This window comes from Melanaphis sacchari, unplaced genomic scaffold (genome assembly GCF_002803265.2).
Source record: "Melanaphis sacchari strain LSU unplaced genomic scaffold, SCAv2.0 Contig105_pilon_pilon, whole genome shotgun sequence".
In the NCBI taxonomy this organism is placed as follows: domain Eukaryota; kingdom Metazoa; phylum Arthropoda; class Insecta; order Hemiptera; family Aphididae; genus Melanaphis; species Melanaphis sacchari.
The window spans coordinates 1,102,727-1,120,339 of record NW_020270395.1 but is presented as its reverse complement, the minus strand read 5'-3'; the positions used below and the strand labels follow the sequence as shown (position 1 = coordinate 1,120,339).

The window sequence follows — 17,613 nt, the reverse complement described above, 5'->3', positions numbered from 1 at the left end:
GTTCTTCCCAAAAGATAACAGTTCATGGCCCAGAAATAATCTCCTGGCAGAAACGACAAAATCAAGGCACATAAATCATAGATTATATAGAATATATTTAAAATTCATAATTTAGATTATGAACAACAGAAACAAAAAACTAAGACGAAGACACAAATATCTATATCTCTGATAGTAGTAGAGTTATGAGTAATATTTTCTTTTTTTTACAGCTTTAGTGCTATCCATTGATCGATGTCGGGAACGCTAGTGCTACGAAAAAGAAAAAAAACCTCCCGTAATTTTATCACTGTACACATTTTGAGAGAAATACTGTACAAAATTTAAGTGCCCACTGTCCAGCTACTTATATCGTACTCGTGTTCAGAAGTCATGGAAAATATTAAGATATGTATTATTTATGGGTCTTTTTTACGAGAAAAGTGTAAAGGTAAGCTTGAGTTCAGCTGAACTGCTGAACCTCGGTTATCAACTACTAACTCCTAGGTTAACTTATTGCCACTTGCCAGTATTACAAACGTCGATTTGGTTCAGTTCAGTTAAACTGTGGTTAACCGTTTATTTTTGCAATACGACTGGTACCACTGTTTCTCTGTACAATAAACAGAAAACCCAGGTAATTATGGTGTTTTTATAAGATAACTTATAATTTATTGGGCACATCACTCATGTAAACACACTTAACATTTTGCAAATTCATTGAAAACTATTTTGCTACTATATTACACTTATGTAAGTCGTAAATTCCCCTAATTTTCCAGTTTTATTGTTTAATATGCACTAATACTCTAATAATATATAATAATTTGACGTTACCATAATATGGTAAACGAACGATGTATACCTAGGTAATCTAAAAATCGAATGATGCGTAAATATTTTTTTGTTTTACAAATAAAGGTAGAAATGAATAATAATCGATGTGCATGTGCAAGTAATGTATGGTCTATATCCATAGGGGTAACTAGTCCTTTAAGTTAATAAATAATAAATTTAAACTTGAAAGAATATTTTACATTTTTAAGGACATGAAACATCGTTTATTGGGTATTTTAAAAGAATATTAAAAGAATATATTATCTATTTTAAACGACATAAAAATATCATATTTTAAGGATTTTAAGAGAAAATAAATTCTACTTCTAATCATAATTTATCGATCAAGCAGATTAAATAACCTTTGTTTAAGAAATTTGTATTTTCTATATGGCCTTTAAATGCAATTCCTTGACGAGATAATAGTAATATAATATCAATTAACTTTTTCATGTAAAAACGATTATTTTAAACATTTTGTTTGTAGGCAGTTGATAGCTGTTTAAATTACACTTCCTGTACTTTTAGTTGAATAATATCCAGTCATTTTTGATAAATTAGTAAGATGCTCTATACTTAGTGCATGACTAACAAGCTTGGATTGTTTACTATTAGAACCACTAATCTATAAATTATAATAAAATGTTTAAATAATATTGATACCGATCTAGTATAATGTGTAACAGTTTGTAACTATTATTTATTAAGCACATGCTTTTAAACCGAATTTTTTTCATTAAATTTAATATGTAATATATTATATTACTCAGTAAATTACTTGGCCACTTGTCCCCTTTCTAAGCCCACTAAATTTTTTAATATAAACTTTTTTTCCAGTTTTTAAATCCTAATTTTGTGAACACATCATCATTATTTTTTCCAAATAATCGACAGTAAAAGCAAAATATAGAATCTCATTTGACACTGTATTCCAACCATGTATAATGTACCTATTATATAGCTTAAAAAAAATTGATGAAAATGATCTATTTTGTTTACCAAATAAGGTTTTTGGATAATCCTTAAAATATTTGAAAAATTATTACAATAATAAATAATTATGTCTAAATTATTTAATTACTTATTTTATTTTATCATGATAATAATACCTAATAATATTTTAACTTTTTATTTAAAACATTACCTTTAAAATGAACTGGCATGGACCCAAAATAATATCTTCTAAGTCATCCAGTTCAACATTAACACAAATATCATTTTTTTGTATTTTAGATATATTATTACTACAATTGTTATTGAGTAAGCCAGGATCATCTTCTGTATCACTTGATGTAACATTGTTACAAGTATTAGGAGTTTTTTTATGTTGAAAATACTAAATACATTTTTTCTAAAAGAATCCATTATTATATTTAATTAGGTGCTTTTAAGTAAGAAATTATCAATTCTGAGTCTTCGACCTCTGGATTAAAGTAACGTTTTTTTTTACACTAACATTGACTAGTGACTACTATTCGTTATAAAATATACACAAATTGTTTCTCTGGGATTTTTATAGCTTTATAAATTAAATAATTATAAATCTAATGCCTACATTATCGTGTATATATATCTTATTATCATGGGTATAGTCTAAAAAAAATTTCTCTTCACACGTCTATTTAATAATGCATGTTTATAAACAGATTTAAATAAATAATGTAAATTCAATGTTTTAAAAATAAATCATAAATATATGTTTTATGTCTTATATAGTGTTATTGATAAAAATATAAGTGAACAAATATATTGAATGTTAAACCGATAATATAATAAATTAATAAATAACAATGACAACTAATAAACACAGAATTTAATATTACTTTTATTTTTATTAGATAATTATTCGTTTATATGAAACATTATATTTTTTTATATTGAGAATAAAAATAAAATTAATACTAATATATTTATAGGCATATGCATTTACTTAAAAATTCTGAAGGCCGAAGGGGCTTTAAAAAATTCTGGGGGGCTGAAGCCCACCTAATCCCCCCCTTAGTTACGCCTATATCTATATCAAATTTTAGTTCATTAATTTGTTCATGCTTATCTAAACTTTTAATATTTATAACAATTATAACATATAAATAACAACTCATTAAAAATGTGATTTTTATACTTTTTTAACTAATTATATATACCTATTTGACATTTTCATTTTTTTCTTAATCGATAATACATTTTTTACCCAGTCAAAAAGCTTAAAATTATAAGGTTTCTAATAATTTGTTAATATACCATTTAAATTTTTAAGGATACATAGGTATTAAGGTATTTAGTATTTTGTATATATAATTATTTCCATTTCAATTTTTAACGAAATTAGATATTTAAACAAAGAGTAATGATTATAGTCATTTTGTTATAAATTAAAAATATTATTTGTAAATACTAAGTAGGTACTTAAAACTTCAAACGTATATCATTCTTTTTTATAACTTGAAAACATTTATAAATGGAATATTTTCAGCAAAAATTAATATGACCTAATGTATTGTATTATTAATAGTAAAATAAATTCCTTAATAAATAAATAAATTACAGCATTTTAAATATATTATATAAGTATACAACTGTAATAACATTAATAACTAATAAAATAATTAATGATGACGTACATTAGTGAATTTGGCTCTTATTGATCTACTTTAGAATAGAACTAGGTACTTATATTATAGTACTTCCTCCTTTTTAACTAATAATTTTTAATAATTGATCTCTTTTTTTTTTAATTCTAATAAATACAATTAAGAGCATTTGAACATGTGTATAATACAAAAAGATAAATAATATTGTTTTCGATTAATGATCAAGAAATAAGAAATTCAGAATAAAGTTCTTCGAAAATTTTTTTTAGATAATTTGACATCATTACCTAGACAACAAAATTTTTGAAAAAAGTTATATTTTTTTTATCATTACAATTATTTTAAGTATTTTTGCTCTTTGAATGACAGCATAGTATACATTTTTAATTTTATAAATATAATTGAAATATTTGTCTGAGATTGTATTTTAGTACCTATATAGTATTTAATTAGCTATAAATAATAAATATTTATAATTAAAATGAGCTGATATATTAAAATAATTATATTTATAAATTATGGTTGAATATGTTACCATATTTTCAAAAAAATAATCGACGATTTTCGATTTAATAATATAAGGTAGTTTCTTATATTATAAAATTTGTAATTTTTATTTTGAAGACCTAAAAAGTGAATACAAAATTTAATAAATGTAAATGCAAGTCTGTTATTTTTTTGAAAATCGTTTAAACTTAAACTTAAAATTTTCTTTTTTATTTACTACTAATAATATAATTATAATTTTTAATATTATGTTAAAAATGACTATAAAAATAATAATAATAGTTTTATAAAATATCTAGAGATTTATATTGATTATAAATTCGAATGAAATATTTATATTAATCACATTATAGTGATAAAGTGCAAACATTTTTTTTTATATTTTTAGTATATTTAGAAATATTTTATTTCCAAAACCAAGAGTTATAAACTCATAATATTCATAACTTATATTTGTAAGATTCAATCAATTATTAGTTAGATTGATCCTTCTTAGGAGGTATCTTCAATAGACATACAAATGAATTAAATGCTACTATCAAGTATCAGTTAGTTTTTAAAATTAATATTTTTTAAGTCATAGTTCCAATATCTATAAAGATTATGATATAAATAATTTATATACATTATATTAAAAAAAAAAAATTATTTACATTTAATTTTAAAAATATTACTAAAATTTCTTCATATGGATATAATTTTAAAATATATTGTTCTCTAATCAAGAATTAGTTTCATTAAATTTTATGTATGGTTTATAATTTATATTTTGTAAAATTTATACTACACTAAAAAATAATTTATCTTTTTTTTTGATAATAATTCTTGACTTTATATTATTATATAAACGATTTTTTAATACTATACATTTTCTCTTTAAATATGTTTAATTTCGACCTTATGTTTTGTATTTAATAACACTTTTACTTTTATCATGATATTGTATTTTTCATTATGAACTCTTAGTTCCTACTCACATTCCAGCCATATAGGATTTAGTAAGTAGACCATTAGCATATTATTAATTGATATTTTAATTTTAAATCATTGTTATAATTGAATATTGGTGAAATAAAGTTATTTAATACTTTTTTCTAATATATATTGTTTTTAATTATATGCATTAAAAAAGCATATTATAATATATTATGATTGTAGTTTTTTTATAAATATAATATTATGTAATATCATATGCATTATTTATGAATCCGGTTGCGTTTTCCAGTTTCGATATCCACACGTATGGTCCAATATTGGAATTGAATTTCGATTTTTGAGTGGTCAAATATTCAGAAAATAAATGACTATATACATAAGCGAGTAGATAAGTTTATTATATTATATATTTATATATTATTATATTATTGTTTCACTTGTTCTAGTATTTTTCATGTTTTTACTTTATTGACCACAGTTGTTTTGAAGCGATTTTCATTGGTTTTTGTTGGATATTCCTGAGAAAATTAAATTACATTTCTTAGGAACGTAGTAGAGAGTGACAATACAAAAATGCAAAATATGAAATGCACACAAAAAATTATGTTATTTAAGTATTATAAATGTTTTTGACACATGCTTAGAATTACTTCTTACTAAGTAACACGACAAAAACATAAAACACTCAAATCTCAAAAAAAAAAAAAAAAATTAAATCTAAATAAAAGTAAGAAGAAATATTATGTTGTGTAACACTATTGTCTATTACAGTTGTATATTATAATATATATACAAATATTACAGTAACGTCAACGTGTGTCATCTTACATTGGTTCTTTATTATCACAGAGTTCTAATATATAGGTTTATAACTTTTTTGAATAACTTAATAAAATTTGTAATGACAATCCTTTATGAAATTTACGTGTACTCATCTTATTCATCGCTATCAGATCATCAGTAAATATTATGATACAGTTAATATTTATTAACGTTTTATTTCAATATTTATCTATGTATTACTTAGTAGGTATTATAATATCTAAGGTATAGTATTAGTACACAGTCATATTTTTATTTTCTTTCATATTTATCGATTTGATATTAATCTGTAACTGATACACTGTGTGACGATAATAGTGGAAATGGACAATATTATAATTGTTATGATACTATGTAAAAATATTAAGCCATTGTGAATATTGATAGGTTTTCTGTAAATGCGTTGATAAATCTACGATCGGAGTATGGCTTTCTAGTTTAGTGACTTTAAGCATGTTATAATGTGACTTGAAATATATTTACAAATTTAGTAGGTATACTTACACAGATCGATATAGATTATAGAATATTTAACACAAAATCATAATAATTTACCTATCATTAATAAAATTATTAAACATATTTGTACAGATAAATAAGTAACTACAATCTATAATATTTAACCGCATGTTTATATCAATTCAGTATTATATAATATATTACATTATTTTAGTTAGCAATTCGAATAAAATAAGATAAAAATAAATTACCGATATAAAACGTTTTTTAGCTACTTCATTCACGGCACAAACCGTATCAGCTGTGTTTTCGATTATTGTCAGTTAAAATTACGTATGGTACATCTGCTAACAGCAAACCACTTTCACCGGCCAAAAGAGAGTGTGTGGACTAGCGGCTCGCCTTTCGTCTTCACTTCCCGGTCGGTTGCAGTCGTCGTCGCCACCGCCGTCTTTATAGTGTTCCGATAACACACAGACCGGCAAAACGCCAAAAATCGTTCAGCATTAGTTTTGTTTTTAGTAATTTATTTCTTCTATCTGTGTATGAGTTTTTGTTTGAAAACATGTTATGCTGTTTTTTATTTTAAAGTTTCGAAATATTTTACGATAGATAACCAAAAATGTATTGGTATCTGCAGTGTGTGCGAAACATTTGGTGTTTCCATCAGCGGAAAGATCATCACCGGACTTGACAAAACTACAGGGTTGTATACAGATATCAAGTACGTGTTTCCTTCATTATTTTTTATACAGACCGTTGAATGTATACATTACCTAAGTACCAATTTGTACAAAATGCATTTTGTGTTTATATGCATAGTTTAAATAACTATACTACGAAATACTCAAATTACAAATATTTAATTAATAATATTTAAAGAAAACTATTCGTTGAACATAATAGTTAAAATACTTACATTAAATGGAAAATTATGTAAATGTATTTTATTGTATCATTATTCGTCGACCAGAGTTTGTTGTGACTCATATGTAATCGATTTAAATTCTATTTTATTTTTATACACAGAAAAAATGCTATTATTGTGTATATAAAACAAATGTGCATAGATATATAGATATAATGATTTAGATAGAAATGTTTATAAATTTAAATATATAAATATTACTTATTTATTATACGCGCGGTGTAGGTACTAGGTAGTATATGTACCTACCTACCAACTTATATTTGTTATTTAGACGCCTAACCAGAATTTTTTTTTTTTTTTTTGAGAGGGAAATTATGATAATTTGTTATATTGAAGAGGCTTAGCTATAATTACTCATAAATTTGTGAAGCTTATGTTGTAGATGTATAAAATTTTAGACTTTAACTGAAATTTTCTTATAAATTACAATTTAATTTAATATCTTTATGAATATAATTCTATTGTACATGTGTATGTCATTAAACTCTTTCCAAACGGCTGTACCGATTTTGATGAAATTTTGTGTGTGTTTAAGTGAGTCCCTGGATGGTTTTGATTCACAATTGGATCCGGTAGGTTTTGCTGCAATTGAATTCTAGCACATGTGAATCTTAGATACTAGTTATCTTGCAAATAACACATCCGACAGTTATGAATTTTTTTCAAATTAAAGAACATACTATGGAACAGATTTTAAGTGTAAGTTTATGGACCCAATTTCCATTTATGGAATATTGAGCGATAAAATATAAACATATTAGTGACGTCATCTGTCCAGAAGAATAAAATTTAAATTTCATATAAAAATGGTAAAATTATTCCTAGCAAAGTCAAGTTTAATACAACTAGAAAAATTGTTAATATTGTATGATCTTGAACTTTTACAGTTAATTTTAAAATAATAATTATAAAAATCTATTAAAACAATTAACAATTTGCCAATGAACTGATAGAAAACCGCGATACAGCGATGTAACACTGAGCTTTCGAGCAGGTGGAGAAGGTTTTAAGCCTATTTCCAATTTTTTAAGTGAATTAACAATCGAGTTATTAATTTTAAATATAAACAGCAAATACGCAGATAAAGATATGAAAGAAATGCCGTTTGTCTTTAAATGATGAATATATAAATAACAGATTGACAAAGTTTGAACCACATAAGAGATGTAATTTTGATGGGCAACAAAGTGCACGAAACAACTTTTTTTTAAAAACTTTTTTAAAAATTGATAAATAGAAATTTTGAAGAATACTTAAAACATATAAATATTTAATCTGACACCGACCACTCAAAAGAAAAATAATTTTTGAAAAATGTTGCTTTTAAATGATCAACAAATTTGCACGGGGGCAACGCCGAATGGGACAGTTATGTAAAATTGATATGTCAGAAATATCATTCATACACCAAATCAGAAAACTAAAAATATTATTTATCCACATGCGTTACGTTAAATGTTAGCATTAGGCAACCAAATTTATCACGGATGCATTTTTTATGGGAAAAGAAGTGCTCGGGACAATAATTAATCTTACATAATATATTCATAGAACATTGAGATCATATTTACATTTTCTTGAAATTTCGGTCCGATTGCAGTCACCTCAGTTCCACTGATAGCTACACCATTGCTATGTACAATATTATAGTAGTACAGTACAGTGTACACCTAGGTACTTCTTAATAGTAATATTATACATTTCATAGATTATATTATGTTTAATATTTTATACTGTATTTTTTTATTACAACGCACACTTAAAGAATTATTCATGACTACGTATTAAGTATAAACACAAATATATCACTGAAAATAATTTATAAAATAATATTGTAAGCGTGATGATAGAATATTGATTATAATAACTTATAAAAAATTATGACTATTAGACTCAATACTCGACAATATAATTAAAATTGATATTGAACTTTAAGAGTTTTAAATGTTATAACTTACTTCAGATGTTTTTAATGTTATTTTTACATGCGAATATGAATATGACGGATACACTAGTATATGAAACAACCATAGACCTTATTAGAGTATAAGGTCTATGGAAACAGCTCAAACAAAATATTTTTAAACTTAACTCGTTGTAGTACCTAATCTTATATAATAAAATAATTAAAACATCAATAATATTTAAATGTTCATATAAAAATACTTAAGTACACTTAAATAGTTTATTTTACACTTCATATTATATTATAAATTTATTATACCTATAGTTATGATTTTCAGTAGTATATACGAGTATAAAATCGGATTTTTTATGAGGATAAGATAAAACTTTTTTTAACGTTGTAATGTAAGCCGTCAAGGTAAATATTTAAATTATATAATATCTTAAAAATATGAGTACCTAATAAAATCGATGCATGAAGGGATTTAAAATCCATTAATCATCGTGTAAAAAATACATTTGGTACTTATAGCAATAATTATTTAATTAAATTTAGAATATTGTAGATACTAACCTATTAATAATATAATATAGTATATTAATAATAGGTACAAAATAATAATTATTAACTGTTGTTATTTTATCATTTTAATTTTGATATTTTTTTAGTAGTTTTATTTAGATAGGTACCGCAGAATACAACTTATCGATTATTCATAAAAACATATTAATATATTATTGTATACTTTCAAAAATACTTTTTACTGTCATTGAATCTTTAGTATTATTACAAATCTAAACATTTTAAACACAATTATTACGATTGCATGTACATTTATATTTCTTCGTAACTTGTTTCATGTTAACAAAATAAATCAAGGAAGTTAACAAAAATGATCAACTAATACGTTTTAATAACAGAATTATAACATTATAAAAAAAATTAAATATATTTTCAAAGTATTTACATAGCGTGTGTCTACAGCTGTTTAGCCGTCCTTCCCACGGGCGGTCTTACGTAAAAATCCTCGTTATATTTTTATGAGCCACCGAATAAGAGTTACGATTATTTATGATAATGTAAAATCTATTAAATTTCGTTCCTGATAAACGTAAAAATCCTAGTTTATACGAAACGAAACATTTTTAATACGAGGGCATAATGAATAATATAATACATCGAGTGTTTAGCCAAGCCCTTTGTTTCTTTTAATAACGAATTTATCCAAATTATAATTTTTAGAATTTATAAATATGTATACTTAAGGACCATATTTTTATACAATTTAATTGGAAAAGAGAAAATACTATTTGACAAGTAACTTTTAAATAAAACAAGTTCATATAATATTTATTAAAATATATAACCTAACTGTTACGTCTTTTGTGTCACGAATATTTATTACAAATATTTACCTACACATTTATGCAAAATCATTATAATATACTATACTATATTTTTAAATTATAAGATTTTTTTATACTTCTTAACTTTACTGTACGTTAGTGTACTGTGGAGATATCGAATTATTATTTTTTAATGAGATGTTTTTTTCAATTTTGATGTATCTATGAATTAAAATTCCAACGAGTGTTTTTAAGTTATTTAATTTGTGCCATTTGTGGTCTATGAATCATAAGAACAATAGGTCTAAAAATTAAAATGATAGGTTTGGATGATATTATGGCTAAGATGATTTGAAAATTATAGTAATTAATATTTATTTCTATTATTATTTTTTAATTATTAAAAATTGTCTAAGTATAACAAGTACTAGTTTAAAAAATATTAAAATCAAATCATTATTTGAATATATTAAATATTAAAGGGAATAATAATAATGGTGGTGAGTAATGAGTATGCTATTATATGAATCATTCTTTGTATTATTTATTATACGTGTTAGTAATTTACTTGCTTTCTCGAGAATACCGTTTAAAAGTATACATGTGTTGACTGTCAGTATTTTCTAATCTTTTTTTTTTAAATAAGTGATAAAAATTAGTATAAGATTACCTATTACGGAGCACTATTATAATATTATTAATTATTATGCATAATTCGTACCAAATTGTCGATAGAAGTTTATCGGACACAGCTGTGTACAATGATAATTGATCAATTTATTTTTAGTATAAAAGGTTTTTGATGTACCTATATAAAAAATAAAAAAATAAAAAATAATACATTAAATGAATTATAATAAAACAATGTAGAAATTTAGGCTTTTATTATTTTTCATTATTTATCCGATACATCGCTTGGCTGTGCACGACGCCGTTTAAGAGGGAATTCATGATTATACCTATTATTATATTCATGTGTTTTTAAAATACATTCGACCGCTAATGGACACTGGCTGCGCGGTGACGCATTTGCATAACAATTGCGAGTATATTTTGGAAGATACTCGGCTGCAGTTGCAGGTTCGTCGTGACGGACGCCGGAGGAACTTGTCGAAATAATACGGCCGTTTAAAATAGCGTGCTTCACGATTTTTCTATTGTCAAGTCACGTAATCGTTCGCAATCACTGCAGTGTACAACTACGACGGTGACGACGTGCATTATATATTATATATATATATACAATAATATAATATATAATGTATAACGGTTATTATTATATATATATATATATTTAATATTATTATTATAAAAGTGGACGGGTGTATATTTCGATCGGGGGATTTATCTCTTTAGAAATTTCGGCAAACTATTCCGACGACGGACGACAGTTACATTGATGTGCCGATGTTATATTATAAGACTTCACGACTTGCAGTTATTAAGACAGCTATATATCTATGTAATGCCAGCACGTCCCCTAAAGTACCGTATACCATTAATCAGTAAATCGTTCAGAGCGTATATTATCTGTAGAAAATTATTAGATTAATTAATTGTGGATTTTTCAACAGACATCCACTAAAAATGTTGATCATACGTCATAGTTAAGAAGAATATATTTTAGAGATACAGGCTCTTGCGGTATTACGAGAATTTTGGGACTGTAAGTACTGTTTTAATTACATAATCTAAATTATGTTATACATAAATAGAAAGATAGTTTTGTTGGAAGGTTTGTAAGTGAATTATAAACACGGGAAATATTTCTTTTTTAACTGCAGGTATACACGTGTATATTATGTTTGAAGAATACCAACAATAATGTGTAATAATATGTATATGCTGCATATAGAGCTTTGCGGCTTTCACGTGCTATTAAAATAATGATACGTTACAACGCCAAACAATAATTTATTATTTGTATTACGCCGTGGTGTACGATGATATACAAGTGTACGAAACAGCAGCAGCAGAGCACTGCAATGTTCTTTTACAAACAGACGTATTTCAATGGTCTTTTCGTTTTGCTTGCCAAAAATTGATTCGTGAGAAAGGTCATTATAATACCTATAATTAAATCTAATTCAATTCTCACTGCTCGTGACAGTGTATATAGTAGGTAGGAATATATAATATATACAACTATACAATTCATATAATATGTCATATATTATATGTGATATACATTTATGCATATTATTTTATAGTTTATATTCCATACTCGATACACGTGTGATATGATAGTACCTCATATCGTATATAATATATATTAACTATAAAGTATATCCTCAATACGTAGTGCATAAAATATACATTACTTATTGATAAAAACTGTATTGTTCATACTCGACATCTTTTTTAGCGGCTTACTGATAACAAATGCTTATTAACAATCAAAAACTATGTAGACACTATACGGTACTAAAGGTATAGACTAAAAGTTATTTTATAAATGTTTTATGTGACACAATCGGTTCATTAAAATTATTAGTAGAAACTGGAAGACGGTTTTTTTAATGTCCATTGTGTTTAAAGACTGCATATTTCAAACGGGTTATTTGTATTTATCACTGTATATAATACGTATTATATAATTTGCGCGGTCAGTCCATCGGATATAAATGTGGTATAATAATTCGCTTAGTATTTGGAAGTGGCAGACGAGACACTGAAAAGAAGGTGGACTGCAGTTATAAATTTTTTTTTTTTATTCGACTCTTGAAACTATATATGTTTGACTTTTTTATTTTTTTTATTAGTAATATTTTTTTTATCCAATGCTGCTGGTTTAATGGTTTTTGATATTTTCTATACACCACAATCCACAAACATATAATTTCATACAAAAGAAAAAAAAAATTACCCAGGTTCATTTCTTGCATCGTTTCCATCATAAACACACCACTGTTCTACGGTACAGTTTTATTTATTTCGGTTCGTATGATAGGTGCCTAACATGCGTCCTTTCGGCCGGCATAATTCGAGAGTCCATATTATATAATATGATATATACGAGTATAATTCCAGGTCGCATCGGCAGCTTCTCGTTGTTATAATATTCGACACATTTAAGACGCGTATCATCGTGTACCTATATATAATATGACGTATTATTATGTTTGATGTAAGTACAAAAAAAAAATTAAAAAAAATATCGAGACGAATTTCTGATTTGTTCCGGCGGAATACGATATGCAGGCATCTGGGATTCGATACACGCGGGATTCAATTTCGACTTGAACGCCGTCGCGTTCGCGCGAAGTTATAACAAAACATCGCACGCGCAATATTATTCAATATTTATACACATTTTAAGTATATTATTCTATTATTAGTATATTCTCCCAATTATGTGTAAACTATATAGAAATACGTATAATATTGTATTATATTATATAAAGCCATATAGGCACTATGTGATTCAGCATTTTCCTCCACACCGATGATCGATAGCTATCATTATTATTTACAATGGCATATTAGTCAACTGCGTGTGTAGTGTCATTGCATAAGTCATACGCATAATAAAACAAATATTTTATTGTTATAATTATTGTACATATATATGCATTGAAACTGGTTTGCATCGCCTATGTCGCATCACGGTTTCCAATAATGTGTTGTAATTTATAATAACACGCACAAGTTTATTTTTCTTTAACGTAAAACATTAAAACACTTCCTTTTATAAAATTTGAAGTAGCATGTATTATTAGTTATTACACTGATTTGACTTATGTAATATTTGCAACTATAAAATATATTTATTTTATTTTTTTAATTATGAAAATTTTTTAGAGTATCTAAACTTGAACTCCTGGTATAATATAAATGTGACAGGAGCGTCGTTTGGGAGGGGATCTGCAGGGTATGCGGTTGCATCCTTTACTTTTAAAATAGTACTAATACTACTAATTAGCCTGCGCCCTGCTGAGATAATGTTCAAAATTAAAACTTCTTAAGTGGTATTTTAATTTTAATTTTTACATTTATTAATATTGATTTAATGTCAATTATTATGATTGTTAAATATTTATTATATTTTAGTTTTTAAATTGATTTTTTCTATCTATATTGATGCAATAATTGGTTAATTGGTACACGCTATGAATGGAAATAAATAAAAATTGAAGCAGGATTATGTACAAATACACATATCTATTTTTAAATGGTCTGGTGAAATTTCAAAATGCCGTGTTTGAAACCTCGCACACCCCCCCAAAAAAAACCTGAAATGACGCTTTTTATAATATGTGTATACTGTATTTGAAGAAAATATTTATTTTTTAAATGTCGATGTATACAATGACGAATTTCGAACATCGAACCTATGCTTGTTTTATATTATGTTATAGTTTACGATGTTACCAAATACTTTATAAATATTTAAACGTTCTAATTAGTTAACCAGTGAATACATACCAAGAAATTCCTCCTCCCGTAAATTAAAAAGATACTAGTATTATCTCTTAAATCCTGACTTTATAAAATATTCTACAAAGTGTGATAGTTTCTATACATCTGTAGAATTATCTTCTCTTTTCATGTTTATCTTTGTTTTTTTTTTTATAGTATACTCGTAATTTAAAATATTATCTTACTAAAAAAATTATCTATTTTACTCATTGTATAAAAAAAATTACAGATTTTCCTATTTTTTTTTTTAAATAATAATAAAACAAAAAACTTAATAAAAAAAAAATAATAAGGAGCGATCGAATACTTTATTAGTAATAAGTAATAACTAATAACGAATAAACAATGAAAATTTTTCAATGTATTTTATCATGATAATCCAATTGACTTCCCAATTAAAAATTCTTTTTAGTAAAAAGAACAATAACCACGGGATCAATGCATAAGCATAATTTTAAAACAATGATTTTGCATGATTTAAAAAATATTTATATCAAAAACACAAAAATGTATTAAGAAATTGAGTATATAACGTAAAAAAAATCGCCTTGTTAACATGTACCTTTAAACATATAGATATGTAATAATGGTTCAATTGTTTTGTAGCTTTCGATAAGGTGTAAAAGGTGCGGCCTATACCTTCGCAAACTATAGCTGCTGTATAGTATCTCATCATTCTCAATTCTCATCGTATGTACTTTGGAGATCGTGACCAAAATAGTGATTTTAAAATTTTAGCATGCAAAGTTTATTAAAATTCGCATAATTTGTTATGTTTGCGTTCAACAGTAATTTCGAATATGCAATGTTGTTATATGTCACTAGTTGGAAGAACTTTTGTTACCGCAGCTACGTGAAACCAATTACGTGACAACGCGGTAAGCACGTATGGTTAAAACACATTTCAAAAACATTTGAAGCTATGACTGATATAAAATCAATGGTATTTAAAGTAAATTGACTCAAAATTTTTATTTCGTTTTGGCAAAATTTTTATAATAAACAAAATCTATCGCCGTTAAAAATATTTGACTAATTATATCATGTACGAATTCAGATATGATTTAGCTCAGAAATAATTGTTTTGAAAAATAATTCAATTACCGCGCTACACAGATCGCACAAATAATGAGTAGTATTATACTATTATACTATTTTATATAGCACTGTATAATATGACTGTAGTTTCGAATCATAAAATGATGCAAAAAATCAAAAGGCTCCGGGGAGATTCGAACTCCCGATCTCCTGTTTACTAGACAGGCGCTTTAACCAACTAAGCCACGGCGCCGGTTGTTTAACGCTAGTGAAATATTAACAATAAAAAGTGGGCAAGTAGGTGATCGTTCTGCTGTACATTAGTAGTGGAATATTTCATCACTATGTTGAACTAGTAGGTAATTAGCTATGAATGTGTTATATTTGAATTCAATGATAAATGATTACATAATTATTTATAAAAATATGAATTTTTTTTCAAAAATGTTTTGTAGTGAATTCATACTGTATAAAAAAAATACCTATTTTTAAATCGTTACTTTAAGAAGTATGTACATATTATGAATGTTTACTGCTAGTTGCTAAAAGAATCATCCAGTCAGGGATCGGTAAGATAATTAAAAAAATATATATAGGTACACAAATAGGTATTATGTCTATAGAATATTATAAATGGAAAGGTACCTACATCTATATTTACTAAATATAGACATAATAATAAGATACATTTAATATATTTTGTAATAGGATACACCGTTATTTTCGTAAAGATATGTCGTTGGGACCCATGTTCAATACAAAATGATATAAGTATCTGAACTCAGGAGCAATGATTGGTTACCATAACATGGATAAGGTACAAATGTGTGATTGATATAAACAAACACTAGGTATGTTATGAGTTATGACCGTATGGGAGGCACCTCTTGTATTATAAATTATAATCATTTATCAATATAATCTACATATAACTTGAATACTTGATTACCTCACAATCACGGTTCGCGGCCATCAAATTTACCGAGTTGAGAAATTATTATTTTACGACGACATACTTCACTACTTCGGCTAAATAATATCATTTACGATTATAATATTACATATTTCATAAATGGTACATGGTTTTACTGAGTTTTTATCAAATAGACGACCCTCGTCGTTGTCATTGGAATGTTAAAATTTTAAGAAAATAATTTGATTCCGTGACCCACTAAACAGCAGGATAAAACAAATATAATATTAATTATATATGTTATAGGCAATTTTAGGATTACTTTGACTTTATACACATTTGACATTACACTTACAAAGATTGAATATTTGAATGATTCATTTAAAAATACTCAACTATAAACATTAAGAATTGGCGATGGAGTCTTGCCGATATATTTGCGAAATAAATAATATTATAATATAATTGTTCATATATATATTTATATATATGTCTATCTTTTATTTGCATATTATTTTAGATGTAATGAAAACAAAGACAAATTTAATATAGTATGCAAGAGAAGAAAATTATTCGTAAATATTAACGTCTCTATCACGCTATAGTTTCGGTTGAATAAGTAAGTCGTTTATACTTTTTGAATAAACCAGTAAATTGTAATATGAGCCACCTTCTTCGTTTTTCGTTTATTAATAGGTAATTTATTTTTTATTTACATAGGCGTTGCAATTAAAAAAAATATGAATACTTCTGTAACAGCTCTCTTTTGCTAACTCTTTCGCCTGCATGTATTAAATTATATGTGGTATTGATTTTTAACACTCATATAATAGGTATACTTATTGAAACTTTTTACGCGCGTTTGATAAACATTTATTTTATTATATAACGTTTTATCAAAGCGAAAGTGCATTATTATATTGTATTGT

General features: G+C 25.5%; 1 protein-coding gene and 1 non-coding gene across 3 annotated transcripts in view; one reads left to right on the top strand and one right to left on the bottom strand.

The window, feature by feature from the left end:
• The first annotated feature begins 6,557 nt into the window (after window positions 1–6,557).
• Window positions 6,558–17,613, top strand: part of LOC112603298 (dual oxidase maturation factor 1) — a 55,702-nt gene continuing 44,646 nt past the window's right edge. For both annotated transcript variants that reach the window (XR_003115159.1, XM_025351804.1), the window contains exon 1: window positions 6,558–6,855. Coding sequence is in view for 1 of the 2 variants with exons in the window: in XM_025351804.1 (XP_025207589.1) it covers window positions 6,677–6,855 (179 nt within the window). In the remaining variant the exon portion in view is untranslated. The remainder of the gene's footprint in view (window positions 6,856–17,613) is intronic.
• Trnat-agu lies at window positions 15,951–16,024 on the bottom strand. The gene has a single exon. It is a non-coding gene; the product is annotated as a tRNA-Thr (tRNA).